Source organism: Penicillium waksmanii (assembly GCF_028829765.1).
Source record: "Penicillium waksmanii strain IBT 27052 chromosome Unknown utg000008l:1.0-5622682.0:1.0-5626561.0, whole genome shotgun sequence".
Lineage (NCBI taxonomy): Eukaryota > Fungi > Ascomycota > Eurotiomycetes > Eurotiales > Aspergillaceae > Penicillium > Penicillium waksmanii.
The window spans coordinates 1726202-1743340 of NW_026643254.1; the positions used below are offsets into that span (position 1 = coordinate 1726202).

The following is a 17139-nucleotide window of genomic DNA, read 5'->3' on the forward strand; positions in this document are numbered from 1 at the left end:
TTGATGTGATAAGGATGAGGATGAACGAGCTATGGATATGGGTTATCTGATGTATTGATGATGACTTGGTAAATTGGATTAGGTCAAAGAGCTGATTTATGAATGGGCTCGTGAACATATAATTTTGTGAACAGATTATTGAAATTGATGTGATGTTTATGATTATCAATGGATGTTGTACTCGATTGATGACCATCTGGGCATTTTTCAATTAGTAGGCTCAAGTATCTGGTTATCTACTAGTATGGTTCCTAGGCCCTATGAACTTGAACAGTACTCTAGGCTCCTGAAGACTTTTGCTACCCCAAAGACCTAATCTGTGCCAGTGCTACCTACTAATGGTTGCTTTTGTCTCCATATATGACTACCTCTAGTTCAATAATATACATAATCTTAAAAAAGCCTTGAAACCTTAGGCAACTGGATATATTGAACAACATGCACTCGTAAAAATAAAGAAACTGGCTAAAACTGCATAAAAGCTAAATAAAACAATACTAGATAGCAAAACTTATTCGTTTCGCTCTGAAACGACCTGAGTAAATGTCGTGTGAACAGTGACACCATTTGTTGAAGCAAACGGGCTCCTCTCGGGGTATAGATCTTCTTCACTGCCGTTGGAAGTAATAAAATCCCGCAGTGGTGGAAGCGTCACGGTGCTTATCACACTGCTTCTCCTGCCATATATATTGGCAGGAGCCTGAACTCTCGGGTTTGATTCCTTCAAGCCATCTTTGTTGAGACTGGAGAGATGGCATTCATTATAGCCTCTTCCAGGATATCCTCTGCTAGGACCGCGGGTGTGTCGACCATATGACAAATTTTCATGCCGAAACCACCGGAAGAGTGGACGGAGGGTGAAAAGACTGCTGGCGGTGATTCCAAGGCCGGTTTCGATAACGGACCATATCGCTATTTGGTAGGTAGAATCTTGAACAATTATCAGCATTTCCTTTGAATGATTTTGTCATGCCAGCAATGATGATATCTCGCCATTTGCCAGTGCTCTGTAGAGACTCACGTAGAAAATTTGTGTCGGCATAGAAGCGGAGAAACGGTAACCGAACTATGACCGCGACGCTCGCACTATTTCAACAACATTAGCGATCAGGGTATCTAATACCGAGGATCATACATATTCTCTTACATTGCACCCACGCTGAGAACTCCCGCAACTGCAACTTTCGTCCAATAGCTCATCTGCAATCTCCAAATGAGGAAAATTGGTAGGATCGCAAGTGTCAGGTCGCATACTATTGTCAAGCAGCTATACACGTATGCGACTTTGACCAAATCATTCTTAGACATGCACGTTCCTGACTTCGAAGGATCCGCGTAATCCCAAAAGTATGAGATTGGGTGGCAATCAAGAAGCATGACCATCCAAAACATGAAGCCAATAGCTATTGTGAGCCCGATGTTGCATAAGAGAATTATGCGATGGATCTTTTCGATCGTTAATCGGAGGAGGGCGACGGCGATGGATATCTTGGCAAGTACCGACGCCCAGATGTAGAAGATTTGACTGAGCCACCAATACTAGAAACGAACATTGTGGTTAGCTTGAATCATAGACCCGGAATTATAGTTGGAGATAAGTATCATATATTCCCAACAAGTACCCACCAGAAGAGCTATTCTATAGACCTCGTGATCGGTGAAATCACCTTTATCACGGCCAGCCCCGTTTTTTGCTCCAATAATTGAACACACGTTCAATACCAAGAACAGGGCCTGTGATATAGTTAGTACAATGCGAGCCTCTATTCGTTTCTTTAACCAATAACTTACTAGTGCTGCAAGCATAAGGGCGTCATCCCAGCCAAAAGCCCGAACAATGAAGAGCCTCACGAACGTTCTCATCGACACGGCCACAATGGAAACAATCATCATGACCATAGAAATGATAAAGATAGCCAGACTTGGACCCGCCAACGGCATATTTGAACTCATTTTGAAAGTATTGCTTTCTCTCTGATTATCGTTTCTCTTTTTATGTACCGCTTATTAGAACGGACGGCTATAATCAGCTCTGTGATCAGATAGTCGCTAATAGTTTGTTGTCAAGGTCGCATCTTCAACCACACGACCCGTAAATCCAGCCAAAATCATGAAAAAAGAGACAAATGCTCGCTATAAAAGAAAAGCCTGGAGGGGAGAAAGTTCAATAGACAGCGAGAGGGGGAGAGGGGAAAGTTTCAGAATTCTGCGATATGGCCATGGAACTAGGGGTTCTCGAAGCGACGGTCTAAACACGAACCCTTCCAAAGTGGAGATTTCTTTATGCAAGTGATTCGCCGGTTCATCAATTTAGCTACCGAATCTAATACTAGTAGCAATGACAGGCGAGATCACGCACCTAGGATACCGGAAATGGAAACTACCCCGTTAGATGTCCTGCCGGACTCCATCGCGCTTAGATAGCACCATCCAATGATGGCACGAGAGCAGCCGCACCATGATCAATTGCCATAACGACTTCCTACTGCATATGAAGCAGGTTGGGATTTCTGAATGAGCTACGGCTGCAGGGTAACATCGACTGTCATGGAAAACGTACGCTAAGGGGTTGGGCCCACCATCACGAACCTTGACTATTGGGTGCTTTCTCCATGGTCTCCATATGTACACGAACGCGATGCGGGCCAATGAGCTTTATCTTTGTAATTCCACTTTTCCATATTCATAGATAGAAGTGCGAGAGTTGTGAGTTCGCGAAGATCTTGTATGGCGTATAAAAGATGAACTTAAGACGCCCGAAATTGAACCTGGTATTTTGAAGTAACTCAGTAAAAATAGCTATTTGCACCAACAAGCTAGCTATATGATGGGTGGAATTGTAGCTTTTTTCTCTTTGGAAACTCTTTCTATTAGTGAAAACCCAGCTTTCGCTCCAGGGTCCAGCTTCTGGAATGGATTTCCTGAAACCCCGCCCCCTAATTTAAGCTTTTCGTGAAACTCGGCATCGGCATCGGGCTTTGTTGATGGCCTTTTTTGCACGTGCTCGGCTTTTATTTTCAATCCTTTCGATTTTATGTCCTGGTATGAGCATAACAATCAGTTTATTTAGCCAAAAACCTGCAGTTTTATGTTTCGGTGGATCCATCAAGAGTAATTTAGCCGCCAGCCTGTCGATTTCCGTCTTGTTGAGCCATCAACGTTACAGAATTGTTGAGAAACACGAGATCTGTAACGGTAGTGCCTAGGGCCACGTGCCAATTCCAATAGCCTAAAAATACCACTATATTGAAGCGAGAGCTTCAATATTCCTAGGCTCCGATATATATACTACAAGGTATCGCGCGGCAACTGGTCAACGGTTTCCACACCCCATATGGCGATCCTGTGATAAGATCACTGGGGTATTCTGCATTTTACACGAGGGCGACAATAAACTATATGTTCTCAAGGTGGTCAATCGCCCACTCCACCGACCGCGGCATTCAAAAATCCATACACAGCAGGCACAAGAGAATCTCGAATAGCTCAAGTTTCAAAGTACGGCAGGGATAGTTCAGCCATTGCGGTTGCCATTGCAGTGCTTTCCAATCCCCGACCTCCATAATAGCAATCCACAGATGTTTATCAGCAATATTATATTTGAGTACTACAGCGGTGGCACCTTAAAAGTGACCTGGACCAATGGCTAGTGAAAGAGTCTAGCTGGGAGCAATGGGCTGTTCAAAGTGGGAATGCTTTGGACACCATTTCAGGGACAAAGAAGACTCATGGACGTGAGGCCTTCAAACCTTGTCTTGGACCATCATGAGCTTTCTTTTTTCCTCGGTCTCAAGCCTTTAGCTCAAAAATTATTTCAGTATCAGAACCTGGAAATTTTCTCATGTCCAAAAGCTAGACAAAATCATCACAAACCAAAGGGTCCTTCCCAAAATGGAAGGACCCCCTCCTCCGATCAGTATCACGTGATACCATACATAAACGGCCCCACCCTAATGTATGCGTCAGGAACCGTGCCTCATATCTAGGCACTCCCAGAGACTTACACTCAACGCCGATCCTCACCTCGTTCTCATTGAAAGTTCCCACGGCAAAGCTAAAAAGGTAATGCATATCAGCATGACCTCACAATTATACGAGACTTTCAAAGCGGAAATGATGACTGACGACATGTTGGCCGAAGTCGCGCACCTTTTCAACAGCAACTATGGAACTTGGGGGCCAACTATCCCATGCACCTGGTGAGATGGGATAACACAATTATCTTTTTCAGAGACAGCCTCTAGTGTGGCTTATCAGGAAAGCCCGTCAAACTGAATGCGCGACGATTGCGAGAACAATACCTTCCCTGCACCGACCAGAGTGAAAGTTCCTACGCACGAGTGACTGTTGACGGGAAACTCGCCGGACATGCATTTGCTTGTCGCTGGATGTGGCAGAGCAGGGCTGTTTGCTGGATTACTCAACTTGTGGTCGATCAGCATCACCGCGAAAAGGGACTTGCAACTGGTCTTTTGCGAACCCTTGGGCAATTCCAATGACATGTACGGAATAATGAGTTCACACCCCGCTGCGTGTCTGGCTGCTGCGAAAGCTTATGGGAGTAAGTCTCACCGGAAGCTATATACTGCGCAGTTCTCACATCGGGTAGGAACCATCGAAAAGGTCGACCTCAGCTTTATTAGCGAGAATGCCAGTGAAGTCTTGTCTGCTTCGCTAGTCCCTTACATTCATGATTCTGAGCTCCGGGGGACTATATTTGACCCCCATAATGCGAGCGGCATGGTTTCCGGTGTCGACACCAACTTTTTTGTGGATCACACGGAGCCATTAGAGGTCCTGGGGGTAGTAAAAGATCAGTGGGATGGGTAGCTTGCCAGAGGGCCATGAATATCTTCTCATACTTCCAGCAGAATAACGGGGCTCAGAGTTAAGATCGACTGATGTTCGCCAGTAATCAAGTTTCTTTATTCTACCTGCCGCTCCAAATGGAGATAGTGTAGCTTTCTTCGCTCTTGAAAATCTCGTTCAAAGGTTAACTTCATGTTTCTTATATTTACTAATTTACTAGTAGGCGAAAGTTGTCTTTCGAAAAAGGACTCGCAGATCGTCAACTAGTAGTACTCTAATCAACACTTGCATTATCATAAATGTAGATCCTCACCACTGGAATCGGAAATTGACAGCATCTCCTTCGAGATTTTAGGTATCAAATACTCTGCCGCGATTCTTAAATCTTTTATTCACATTTTCAAGGGCATTTAACCCATGCAGCAAATAGAATATCCTTCTTCTAGTAGGTTGCATAATTTGTTCCACTCCATTATCTTTGAATAAAAGAATCAACCAATCTCGATGTAAGCAATAGTATAGTATTTTGAACTATAGCAATAAGTATTACCTTGGTAGTATACTATAACAACAAGACTCGAATGATTTCGTTGTTTTTCTTCATCTGCCAGACAGCATCATGATCAACACCGTGTTTCAACTTCCAAAACCTTCCAAAAACTCCCATATTGCTCCTCTTTCTCCTTTCGCAGCAAACACCACCCTTTTATTATCAGTCCCATGTATTTTCAATGCACAGAAACCATCCCCTTTCATCAAAAGTATTTCATAGCCGCCGCTCACATTATGTCGAACGCATAGATCTTTTTTGCTAACAGAACATCCGATGAAACTCCCTGAAACCGTATTCTTGAACCCTAACCAGCGATTCTTGTTTCCACACAGCGGAAGTGACTACCACGCCCATCCCTACCACCGACCAACCAATTACTATTGTCCCAAGGCAATGAGTATAACTTTCCATCTATCTCTGCAATAACGGAACCTCTCTGGAGGTCGCGAATAACGAAAATCCCTCCGTGATAAGGGGGTCCTACCCTTCGTGCACACGGTGATGGGCCGACGGCAGTGAGTGTCCCTGGTGGACTTGTATACGTATTAGTAGGCGTCAGCACAAAATCGGATGAACAATTTGATGCAGTTTCGATATTCTCCATGGTAAGAAGGCTAGTAGTTTTCGATATGGAGTATGTAACTTGGAGAAATCTACAAAAACAGAGAATGGTGATGATTATCTATTGATGACCGTCTGACTATCGACCGTCGACGGATACGGTGCGGGCCCCCTCCTTTCGGCGCCCGATTTATAGAGACTTATTCAAGTTACAAAACAAGACAACGACCTATCAAAAAAAAAAAAACCTAGAAAAGTTGGCCGAATACAGTAACTAATTAGCAGTATACAAGTATTTGCGTAGTCGATAAATTTCAGCCAGTCAGATGTGGTTGTTTCTATACACGATATTTCTCTGAAAATTACATCCCAGTGAATAACCACTGATGGGAGGGCCATTGATACTAGTATTGTTCTGGTGTTGATGCCACGCTGAGGTTAGTGCTAGAAGACTAAGGCCCCCCTTCAACAAAAGGACCCAGACTAAATCAATCTTGATGTAAGCAATAGATGGTAGTTAACTATAGCAGCAAATACAATAATACTACTATAGATTCGCAGCTTTTCTTCGTCCATGAGTCAACTTGAACATCAATACTTCGTTTCAATTTCCAGAAACTCCCATAGTGTCCCTCTTTCTCCTTCTTCAGCAACCAACAGCTCAGTGTTATCAGGGCCACCAACTTTCATCGCACGAAAGCTATCCCAATCCTTTACAAGCATCTCATAGCCACCGCTCCAATGACGCCGGGCGCAGAAAAATTCCCAATGCCTGTGAGCTTCTTTCTTTGCGCGAAAACCCCAGTTATTACTCCGTTTATTGTCGTGCCCGATGAACTGTCCTGAAACCGCATTCTTGAAACCTAACCAGCGGCCCTTGTCTTCCACACAGCGCCAGTGACTGCCACGGTCATAGCGACAACTGACTAGTAAGTCATTATTCCAGTCCATTCTAGGGAACATGCATAATTTTCCATCCTTAAGTGTGATAATAGAGTTTCCCAAGAGCTCGCAGATAATAAAAGTCGCTCCGTCGTAAGGAGGATTTGTCTTTAGTGCTAGGTGCGGTGCTTCGGAAGCGATGTCTGAGGATGACCCTGAGTCCGGTATACTGGTATGCGTAGGCGTCATCAAAAGGTCGTTTATGGAACTTGATAAAGATTCGGTATCCTCCATGTCAGGTGTGATTGGAGTGGTTGTTGACCTGGAGTGGAAGACTCAAGCACCAGGATAGTCTACTAGTTTACAAGATAGAGGAGAATATGATCTAGTGATGACCACCATAAGCTATGAACTGTCATGTGTCTGTGGGACACGGTGAGCGATGGGTGACGAACCTTGGGACTAGCGATGGGGTGACAGAAGAAGAGCAATACTTAGATACAGGCCTTGCATTTATTAGAAATCGGTGGATATGCACAGTAGGTAATCTAGGGGTTTGTTTGGAAGGCAAACATAGGTAGTTCTGGAGAAGTCGATAGTGCTATGCTGTAAAAGGACTATGAGCCGTATGCCGTGCAGATTGATTACCGGAAGATCTAAAGATATTCGAGAAGTCTTCGACTAGGACTAGAATTAGACTTAGGTCTCATATTCTCTAACAAGCAAAAGTAACAAGAACTCCAAGGGCGCCAGGTATCGCTCCGTATCCAAGAAAGCACAAGAAAGAAAGCCCAACCACGACGAACCCAAAAAAGGGCAGCTGGAATCAACACACAATCTATCCATCATCGCCCCTACCAAGAAGGCACAACCTTCTTCAAAAACTTCATAAACTTAAAGAATCCCACCGCATACTCAACATTCCCATACGGATCAACAACCCGCTGAGGAAACGCAATCCCAGCCCCAAACAGGCCCGGAATCTTCTCACCAGCAGGAGCACTCTCATGAAAAGCACCCGTCTCATGATCAAACTCCATACTCAACGGCTCCGCATCATCCCCCTTAACAAGCTGCGGCAACGGATCCCTCGTAAAACCCACAGCTTGCGTAATATAATCACAATCCGGCAGATGAGCCCGATACATCTCCTTCTCCCTCGCCTCACCACCCGCACAATCAACCTTAGTAACAATCTTCCCCGCATCCGAACTCCCCAATACGCCCTCCTCAAGCTGAGTACGCGCAAAATCCGCCGCCAACCCCTTCAACCCCGTATTATCGCGCAATATCCACCCATCCATGAACTCCGCATACCGGAGCTTGTGGCGGGTGAACCATTTCACGCGGAGGTGGGGGTGAGAAGACTGGGCTAGAGTGACGAGGTTTAGCAGTGCGAGGATAGCGCTGTGGGAGGCGCCGACGACGGCGACTGTGGTGGGCTTTGTGGTGGGGAGGGTTTCGGAGAGAACTGAGGGTTTCAGGACGGTGTCTCAGGTCTAGGGTGTGGATTTCTAGACCTGGGATGGGCACGGGGAGGTTTGTTGGGTGGGAGCCGGTGCAGAGGATTAGGCGGGATGTTTCAATTTCGAGTTCGTTTGCCTCGTTGCCGGAGGACTGTTTGATGCGAACGGTCCATCTTGCTTGGTCGGGCTGTGATGTCATTGTTAGCGGTGCTTTTTGATATTGCGACCTTCTCGCGTCCCGTCTCGCAGGGAGGGAGGGTAGCCTACCTTTGAGCTCAAAGTGGCAGCCGTAACGAAGCCCTGATAAGCATAGACCTGCTCCATCTTGACAAGGCCATTCGTAAGACCGCGGATCATATCAGCGGCGTAGTGTAGGTGGCAGGTATTCTCCTGGTCCAGTTTCGCCATGGTGGTGAAGGCATTTGGGCGCGGGGTGTTTTCGATGATGGTTCGGAAGGGTTGGAGGGATGTGGCGTATGACTGGAAAAAGGAGACCTTAGTGTTGCTGGGAACTTCGCGATATTTGCGGTTCACTCGGCCTGACTCGAAACTGGGGTCGATCCAGGCTATTGAGCCTAGTTGTCGCTCGAGGAGATTGCCGACGACTGCGACGCCGGCTGGACCAGCGCCTACGACCACGGCGGCGCATTTGCGGGTTGTTGTCATTTTGGCGGGATTTGGGATATCTGGAGTCGTTTGAAGAAATGGGAGGGGAAACTGGGCAGTAGAGGAGGGAACAAAGTTTAAGATGTAAAGAGGAGAGGAAATGCAGATGCAGACCAAAAACTGGATTGATTGGGGTATCTAAATAAAGCAAAAGTCACACGGCGCACACCGCAAGAAAGGAGGGGTTTTTTTGGTTTGTACGATTAGTATCCGTATTTCAGCCAAGACCCCAAGGGCACAACACAAGGAATGCGTCAACCTTGGGCGGAATCCCCTGGGAAGCGTCGTCCTCGCCCTTCGCCCCCTCCCGATCATCATTGGTAGCGCAGATAACGCAACCAACAACCAGTAAACCAGTTCGGACCATCGCCAAAGGCACGGGAACCTCAAACCAGTGACACATCGCGCGGCCAGGAAGTGGAGTTGGGTATCATCATCGTCTGCCCATGTATCCCATCTCTCGGTCGAAATGCACATCCCGCTCTTAGGCCAGACCAACAGAACTCAGCTGATTATCGAGGTCCTCGAATTGGCTAATGCCGGCCGAGAGAGTGAAAACTGACGCAGTGGGCCCCACTGTCGCGGACGGTTGTCGTCGGCCTGTCGGCTTGTCGGCTGTTCCGGGTGTGCGTGCGTGAGCGGCCAGAGGGGGGGGGGAAATAATGGGCATCCTGGGTATGGCCTCATGGTCGAAGGGAGGCAGCCCTCAAGGGGGTTGTCGGGGGTTTTTTCGAGTAATCAGATGAAACAGCATCATGTTCCAGGCATCTTTGGGCCAATTCTGGGGAAAGAAAGAAGGAAAGCTGGTGGTGGGCGTGCTGGTAGTCTTATACATCAACGGGATGTCGATCTTGGCGAGCACGCAATTCTCGACACCTCAGGCAGCAGCACTAGTTCTAGCACACTAGTACACTATGGACTATGGCTATGGACTAGACTTGCCTTCTATCTTCAGGTGAAATCATAAAAATAGACCAGCCAATTCAGTAATTTCATTTGCAGAATTGCCTAACAGCACATCTAGTAACAACAAGTAGTAGATAAGGTCTTGTCCAGTCCAGCCGCATGCCTCAAGCTACAAACTCTGCTACTCATCATCTCATCAAACAGCCCAGAACACCCTAGCACTCGCCTGAAAAACATGATTCGCCCACTGTCCAAACCTCGCCCGACCCCAAAGCGCAACAGAATCCCCAACTTCCAATTCACGCACAACCTGCCCGTCCAGTGTATACCGACCACGGCCCTCAGTACGTTCAATATCATGCGCCTCCGTCGACTCAGGCGACACATTATCCAGATAATGCCAGATAATGACACGGTCCTGCGTTTCCGAAACCCTCGCCCCATTCATTTGTAGTTGTTTACTTCGCGGAAGCAAAAGCTCATCAGTTGGTTCAAAGTGTCTCTTCTCTTTGCCCGTCTCATCTTCCAGAATCTCCTGCTCCGTGCCGTCCACATACATCCTTTTCTTGTGCGCTTCGCGGATCACCTCTGCGTCGAACCAGGTAAATGACCCTTGATACATATCTTCGTGTATCCGTGAGCCGCCTTGGTCGTGAGATGAGAGGTGGAAGATGATTTTGCGGCAGGGGTGAGCAGTGCGGTGTGGTAGGGGCTTAGGAGATTCGACTTCCTCAAGAGACTAGAGTCGCAAAAATAATTTAATCAGCATATTTCCCTACCTTTTAAGCCATCGGGTCTGCTGGGCCGTGACAAACCTTCCTATCAAAGCAAAGCGGCACAGTCTTAAACAAGACCTGATCCCGATCCCAAAGAATCCTCCTCTGCCCCTCCATCACATGCTTCGTCGAGGGCCAATACTCTGCCTGGTCGATGATAGCGTCCACCAGCTCGGGAGGTACTAGCTTCTTGAGCTTCCATTGGAGTATGTATCGGACTTTGAGCACGTCCCAAAGCGTGGGGAAGAAGTTCTCTGTATCTGGATCTGGTTTGGAGAGGGAGCTTGACTGAGGCTGTTCGCCGGAAGAGTCATTGTCGTTGTTATCATTGTTCTGGTTGTTTTCGTCCGGGTTGCGATTTGAGCGTCCGAAGAGACCGCGGCGCAAGCGGAGGGGGAGCATGGTGAGATAACCTTTGCTGTCACTGTTGGTGTTGGTGTCCTGTGGCTCCAAGGTTATGTGTGTGGAGAGGAGTCAAATGAGAAATTTTGGCCAGGGGTATTTGTAGGATAATCAATAGTATTGGAAAGAGAAAGAGAAAGAGGAGAGAAAATAAAAAGCCGGGGGGATGGTTGACGATCAGATCAGGCTGCAACCCCACCAGAGCTCACCCGCACCCGCGAACTGACGCGCCTTTTAAGTTGATTGGAAACCTCTTCTGACAGTATTTCAGGATTATTTCAAGGAAAATGATAAATCACATGGCTATGTAATCTCCATTTACTTCTCTTTGATGTTCACCTGGTGGCAATTTAAGTCTTGGAATCCTAGTTCAAATTAATTGGACCTTAAGCTGGGCTCTATCTTATCGCAGTCACCCCGCACGTCATCCCCTTGAAGTTTATATGTGCTATACACAACAATCACTATTAGTACTTTGTCCACAATTGACTACTAGCAGTTGATACTATGGGTGAAATAGCAGAGCTACTTTCTGGTAATATCTCATCTGGTTGATGCCCCCCAAAAAGGGGGATTGGTCTTTTCTAGGACCAAAAGTTCAGCTGAAACGACATCGTCGATCCAACTTGTTTATATGACGTCAGGATACTGGTACTTACTACTAGAGTACTTTCTACCGAAATAGCTCCAACTTCTCTTCGCACCAATCCCAATCCCAGAACTTCTTCCCAAAGCCCAACTTGAACCCACTACTATCCTTAACAGGTCTCAGAGCCTTAATGATATCCCTCCTCGGGAAATCCTCATCGTGCCTGATAGGCACCCAAAGAACCACAGAAGTACCTTCCCGCATAAAACTCCGTATACGCCCCAATCCTAACCTTATGCAGGTAAAAGCTTACCGAAGACCACATGTATAGCAATTACTGTTCTGATTGAAGAAAACCCTGAACCCCGATATATTCTTCTAAGTATCTTGATAGTAACGATAATGCGCGAGAAATATTATTTATGTACCGAGGGTGAAGCACAGAGCGCAATCTCCCCTCGGATGATATCTAAACCTTGCAACACCATGTCCATCATTCCGCCTCCACTCAGACTCTCGTAAATAGCACTCACGCGACTCCCAATAGTCTTCTTGTCTTCCGTAGGCAGGCCCTCACGGACGTTATACAAAGGGTCATCTCTCAGACCACAGTGCAAGGGTATATTGAGCGTTGAGCGAACCCATGAGTACAACTGGGCAGATCCATGACCAAGCTGTGCAGCGACATCTGAGGGGGCGATTGTAGGACTTGGGTAGAACATCTCTTTGGCCGTGCTCTCAATCGTGCTCTGGAAGCTCTTTTTGAATGCGATGAGCATCGGCATTGTACAATCGTTCTCATTGGAGGCCAGGAAGTCGGTAACTGGTGACATCGCCGCGTCCACAACGTGAGGTATACGGTCTCTCCATGTATTCGCATTCCAGTGATACCAGGTTGATTCAACGATGGGGCATAGAATCTTGGCAAGGGCTTCGGTCTGTACTTCCTGTAGTTTCAATTCAGAGAGAGCGCCGTCTGAGGAGACGTTCATCAATTTTGCATGTACAGTTGAAAGGAATCGGATGTGATTTGCGCGCATTTCGACCGCCTGGCAGGATACGTAGATATGGCAAGCACTCATATGTGCGACTAGGTCTGCTGCTTCCGTGGTTCGTCGTGCAGAGATCAAAGCAAGAGAGTTGATTCCTTGGTTATGCATCTCAGCGGACATGACGTGGGAGGAGACCGGGTGCGCCAAGGCTGCCAGTTCAGACATATAGGCGGACATATTCACGTCGATACCTTTCATGGTATAGTTCTCATGCTCACTGGGATTAAGATTGGCTTCGAGTCCATTATTGGTGTTGGGGCCGATGATTTCGGTGACTTGGGACCAAAGCATCCGTCCGATCATTTGAAGGGCCAGCCGTGTCTTATCCATAGCAGAGGTAACAGTAACTGCCTGGAAGTTTCCGCCTGAGTATACTTCCCCACCACCTTGCTCTGTAGTATTCACGATAGGATTATCGGAGGTGGAGTTTAGCTCTACCTCTAGCTGGTGTTGGGCAAGTAGCAGGTCCTCCAGATATGGACCAATCCACTGTGGTGCTGTTCTGGTTGAATACCGGTCTTGCCAGAGACCTTCACCGGTCCTTTTTCTTGACTCAAGACCATCAACGAACTTAGAGCCACTTAAGAACTGCCGAATATTGCTAGCGGCCTCAACTTGACCGGTATGGGGTCGTGCAGTATGGATAAATGATGATGCCCATTCAACATTCCCGCCCATACACTCCGAGGCAAAGGCCGTAAGCATTTGAGCGAGTAATGCAAACTGTTGCGCATCAAATAGTACTAAGCTGGCCACCGCGACCGACGGCGCAGTACCATTAATCAGACCCAATGCTTCTTTCGGGCCTAGCCCAGACGGTGATAATCCAGTTTCCTTCAGAGCCTCCGAAGCGGGAATCACCCTGGCATCCTTTCCTTTACCGATTTGAACAAAAACGTCAGGGTTCCCAGCAATCGCTCCAGCGATATATGACATAGGCATAAGATCACCCGAGGCAGAGATTGTGCCCCGGAGCGGTATCATTGGGGTAATATCTTTGCATAGCAGATCCACAAGACTTTCAAGCACGCAGAGTCGTATAGCACTGTGCCCACGAAGGTTTTGGTTAGCACGAGCAACGATAGCCCCACGAACCCACGCGGGTGGCATGACATGGGACGGTTCTCGCTCTGAATTGCTGGCCGGGTTCTTATCCGCCTCAGTGATAATTGCACTCTGCGTATGCTGCAATAAATGAACCTGAAGATCGAGAACATCACTGGTCCTTGTATCCGCACTTCCTCCAAACCCGGTGTTGACTCCGTATACAACGTATTGGTGAGATAGGTAGTCGGCGAGGGTATTCACGCTTAGCTCGAGTTGTTTTGCAAGATGTTCGTCTTTGCTTATGGTGGGCTTGATGTCATGGCGGGCTACTGCGATGATGGAGGCAATATCAAGGTTGTTACCGTCGAGGACAATGGCTGCCTTTTTCTCTTTCAATTCCTGGAGTCTCCTCCATATCCGGAGAGTCGCGCCCGCATGTGGCGACGAGATGTTGGACCAAGTCATGGTGCACGAGGGACTCGGGGGTTAAAGGGATAAAGGAGAGTTCCACGAGACTGCCAGTGGACTGTGTGCGTTTCGTCTCTCGGAAATGTAAACCTTAACCTGTGGTTCCTGACACACACCGTGAAGGTTGATCGGGTCCACGTGTTTCAAGTTGGCTTTCACCTTTCACAATTGAGATCAGCTCGCAAAGTTGAGGGGCTTCAGATCTTTAATACCTGCTAGTAGCCAAGGGATTTAATCTATTAAATACTCCGTGTCCGTCCGCCCCCACCCCCGATCATACCTAGGCAATCGTCGAATCTTGATTATTCCCGACGATTTACATCGGAACAGCTTGTGACCCATTTACATGGCCAATCACTGGTACTTCTGCTAGAAGCACTATGCAGTGTAGTGGATCGAATGTGACATGCCTTGCAATACTAATTCTCCGTTGATACCGACAATTTGACCTTCTAGACCGCCAGATCTCCGAATGATCCACAAGCCAACAGCCGCTGAACAGTAACGGCCCCACTGTAAGTGACAGCGTGTAAACATGCAGCTGGTGCAGGAAATCAATCCAATTTCTCCGAGTCTGCAGATCTCCAGCAAAAGCAAATGTACAATCTATGGTCCAAACTTCACAGAGCACTCAATGTCTCTTGACTCTGACAGTGAAGATGCATGCTGTCCAATTCAAACATGATTTTGGGATGACATTTGCCATCAGTATGAGGTATCCATTTTTTTCATTCCATCTACACCCATGCCATGATGAAGTTAAGTGACATGTATTGCCACGGTGCTATGAGGTATCAAAGAGCACCTACGCAAAAATCATATATGATTTTGCTCACTCATGTGCTACAATTGAAGATTGAAGTCCATCACGAAGCCTGTATTCAGGCCCACCGCCTACTGACCTTCCCTCCCCACTCCTCTGGACCTCCCCACTCCTCTAGATTTCGGTCTCGGCCTTTTTGGGGCACATATATCGTGCAACTCTGCCATGGCTCGCGTCTCCAGTCTGTTTCTATAACTGGGAGACAATTGGTCCCGATTCTGTAGAAAATGTGACCCATTTTTGTCAGATATATCCCTAGATTTTCGACAACAGATTTCATGTTGGCCGTAGTACGACGTCCACAATAGATATAAGCGAGGCAAGTGAATGGCGTATCCTCGAGGTAAGCAACCACAGGAAAGGTAACACGAAGTCCCATATTTGTCATTGTATATGGCTCCTGGCCAGTGAAATACCTCGGACGCCCGAGAAGGATGTCGTGGGAATCGGCAAACCAGTCCACCGATTCCGCGAGCAGGCCATGTAGGGTATAGATATCATTAGGAGATGGTTGCGGGCTGGTCCAGGCAAAGATAGTAATATCAGATGAGACCTTGAAAATCTCTTCTTGTAGCCGAAGGAAGGCCTTCACTCCCTCTTCTCCGTAGAGTAGAGGCATATTGACATCAAATATAACCCATGAGACAGTATGCCATATCTTCCGACCTTTTTGTTTGACGCCGAGAAGCCCAGGACATTCTCTGTGCAATAGTACAAAGCTGAATTTCCATTTTACCATCCAGGACATACACAGGAATTCTTGTAAGCGCAGCAAATGTCCCTAGTAGGGTTTTCTTGTCTCCAAGCTTAGCCCAGTTATACGAGAAGAACTGTATGTTACGCGGTGCTAATAGCTCCTGCAGTGTCCAACCTCGCCGAAACCATTCACTTCTAGCCAATTGCTTAACATCATTGACATCAGCCAGATATACATAGAATTTCGTGGCCTGTCGGTACCACTGGAACATAGAATTGATGGCCTCGGATAGCTCAGCGCTACTGTCCTTGTTGATACAGCATGTGTCGATCCACGCGAATTCGAACTCATCATCACGAGCTTTTTTACAAAAACTTTGAATTTTCTGCCATTTCTTCTTCTCTGAGTCGGTGGTCACGGCATTTCGATGCAGCATTTCTTGAAACGATATCTCTTCCTAGGTCTGGCCCCAGCGGTGAGAAAGGATAGCATATTTCTTTGGTATTTCACTCCCGACGAACTCCTGGAGTTTCAGTGCCGGAAGGGAGCGTATGTCGATTAAATGCATCAGTGCTAGTGGTTGACGAGGTTGGGTACCTAGGTATTTGCTGTCAACAGGTCGAGGGGTCAACAATCTCACGAGCGAGGTTCCCCGCCTCATGCTGCAGGTATCAGGTGATCGAGCGCTTCGAGATGCTTGGGGGCCATATTTACAGTACAGTGGGGGATCAGTAGCTACTGAAAAGCAGAATAGTACTATACGACCGAGTCATTCAAAGACCTTCAAGTTAGAATCATCCGTTTAGATTTCACGCCAGACGGCGGGCATTTCGACCAAACACCATAAACAGGCCGACATATATGCGTGGTATGTACACCGACAAACGCCAACAAAAGACAGGGAAAAAAAGAATAAGAGAAGGCCCATTTCTCCCCGAGGAAACAAACGATGCAAGAGTTGAAGTTAAGGTTACTCCTATTGAAGTAGAGAGGGAAAAGATCCACAATAAAAGAGAAGAAAAAAGGCACAAGACAAGTCACATACCCCCGCATAAGGTAACAAACACCTCCGTATGGATAAGAGATAGGGAGAACAAAGTCGTATATGACCTGGGGGGGTTTTCTTTCCATCCAAATCGAACTCGGCTAGGTCAAGCCAGCAGTCTGTGATCTCCATATCATATTTAACATGAGCTCAGAAAGACATGACCTGACCTAGCCGGCGGTTCATACACAAACAATATGTCATCCTTCTCTCTTTCTAGGTTGGAACGCTGATCAGAAATACATTTGTCGGCAGAGAGCAATAGCAGAAGTCAAACAGTGGGGAATCTTCATTAGGCGGGAGGAGATTGAGGAGATGGGATAATGTGGAGTTTCGATACAGATCGAGTGATGGGATGTTTCTGTCGGGGAATTTGTTCAGTCATGAAGGTGCGTAA

The 17139-nt window shown here is 47.0% G+C and overlaps 8 protein-coding genes across 8 annotated transcripts; 2 read left to right on the forward strand and 6 right to left on the reverse strand.

Moving 5' to 3' along the window:
* Nucleotides 1-511: 511 nt before the first annotated feature.
* On the reverse strand, nucleotides 512-1953 carry N7481_008966 (uncharacterized protein; the record flags this gene model as incomplete). The annotated part of the gene is made up of 5 exons (XM_057268185.1): nucleotides 512-930; nucleotides 1022-1086; nucleotides 1148-1539; nucleotides 1627-1734; nucleotides 1792-1953. 5 exons carry the CDS (start codon nucleotides 1951-1953, stop codon nucleotides 512-514), a joined length of 1146 nt encoding a protein of 381 aa, XP_057118862.1.
* A 2124-nt stretch (nucleotides 1954-4077) lies between these two features.
* Nucleotides 4078-4499, forward strand: N7481_008967 (uncharacterized protein; the record flags this gene model as incomplete). Its single annotated transcript, XM_057268186.1, has 2 exons — nucleotides 4078-4199; nucleotides 4322-4499. 2 exons carry the CDS (start codon nucleotides 4078-4080, stop codon nucleotides 4497-4499), a joined length of 300 nt encoding a protein of 99 aa, XP_057118863.1.
* A 1-nt stretch (nucleotide 4500) lies between these two features.
* N7481_008968 (uncharacterized protein) lies at nucleotides 4501-4830 on the forward strand (the record flags this gene model as incomplete). Its single annotated transcript, XM_057268187.1, has 2 exons — nucleotides 4501-4561; nucleotides 4610-4830. The coding sequence occupies 2 exons, from the start codon at nucleotides 4501-4503 to the stop codon at nucleotides 4828-4830; spliced, it is 282 nt and encodes a 93-aa protein (XP_057118864.1).
* Nucleotides 4831-7659: 2829 nt separating this feature from the next.
* Nucleotides 7660-8937, reverse strand: N7481_008969 (uncharacterized protein; the record flags this gene model as incomplete). Its single annotated transcript, XM_057268188.1, has 3 exons — nucleotides 7660-8276; nucleotides 8326-8458; nucleotides 8539-8937. 3 exons carry the CDS (start codon nucleotides 8935-8937, stop codon nucleotides 7660-7662), a joined length of 1149 nt encoding a protein of 382 aa, XP_057118865.1.
* A 484-nt stretch (nucleotides 8938-9421) lies between these two features.
* Nucleotides 9422-9607, reverse strand: N7481_008970 (uncharacterized protein; the record flags this gene model as incomplete). Its single annotated transcript, XM_057268189.1, has 1 exon — nucleotides 9422-9607. One exon carries the CDS (start codon nucleotides 9605-9607, stop codon nucleotides 9422-9424), a length of 186 nt encoding a protein of 61 aa, XP_057118866.1.
* Nucleotides 9608-10039: 432 nt separating this feature from the next.
* N7481_008971 (uncharacterized protein) lies at nucleotides 10040-11021 on the reverse strand (the record flags this gene model as incomplete). The annotated part of the gene is made up of 2 exons (XM_057268190.1): nucleotides 10040-10582; nucleotides 10659-11021. The coding sequence occupies 2 exons, from the start codon at nucleotides 11019-11021 to the stop codon at nucleotides 10040-10042; spliced, it is 906 nt and encodes a 301-aa protein (XP_057118867.1).
* A 1005-nt stretch (nucleotides 11022-12026) lies between these two features.
* On the reverse strand, nucleotides 12027-14174 carry N7481_008972 (aromatic amino acid ammonia-lyase; the record flags this gene model as incomplete). Its single annotated transcript, XM_057268191.1, has 1 exon — nucleotides 12027-14174. The coding sequence occupies one exon, from the start codon at nucleotides 14172-14174 to the stop codon at nucleotides 12027-12029; it is 2148 nt and encodes a 715-aa protein (XP_057118868.1).
* Nucleotides 14175-15058: 884 nt separating this feature from the next.
* Nucleotides 15059-16133, reverse strand: N7481_008973 (uncharacterized protein; the record flags this gene model as incomplete). Its single annotated transcript, XM_057268192.1, has 2 exons — nucleotides 15059-15701; nucleotides 15751-16133. 2 exons carry the CDS (start codon nucleotides 16131-16133, stop codon nucleotides 15059-15061), a joined length of 1026 nt encoding a protein of 341 aa, XP_057118869.1.
* Nucleotides 16134-17139: the final 1006 nt, after the last annotated feature.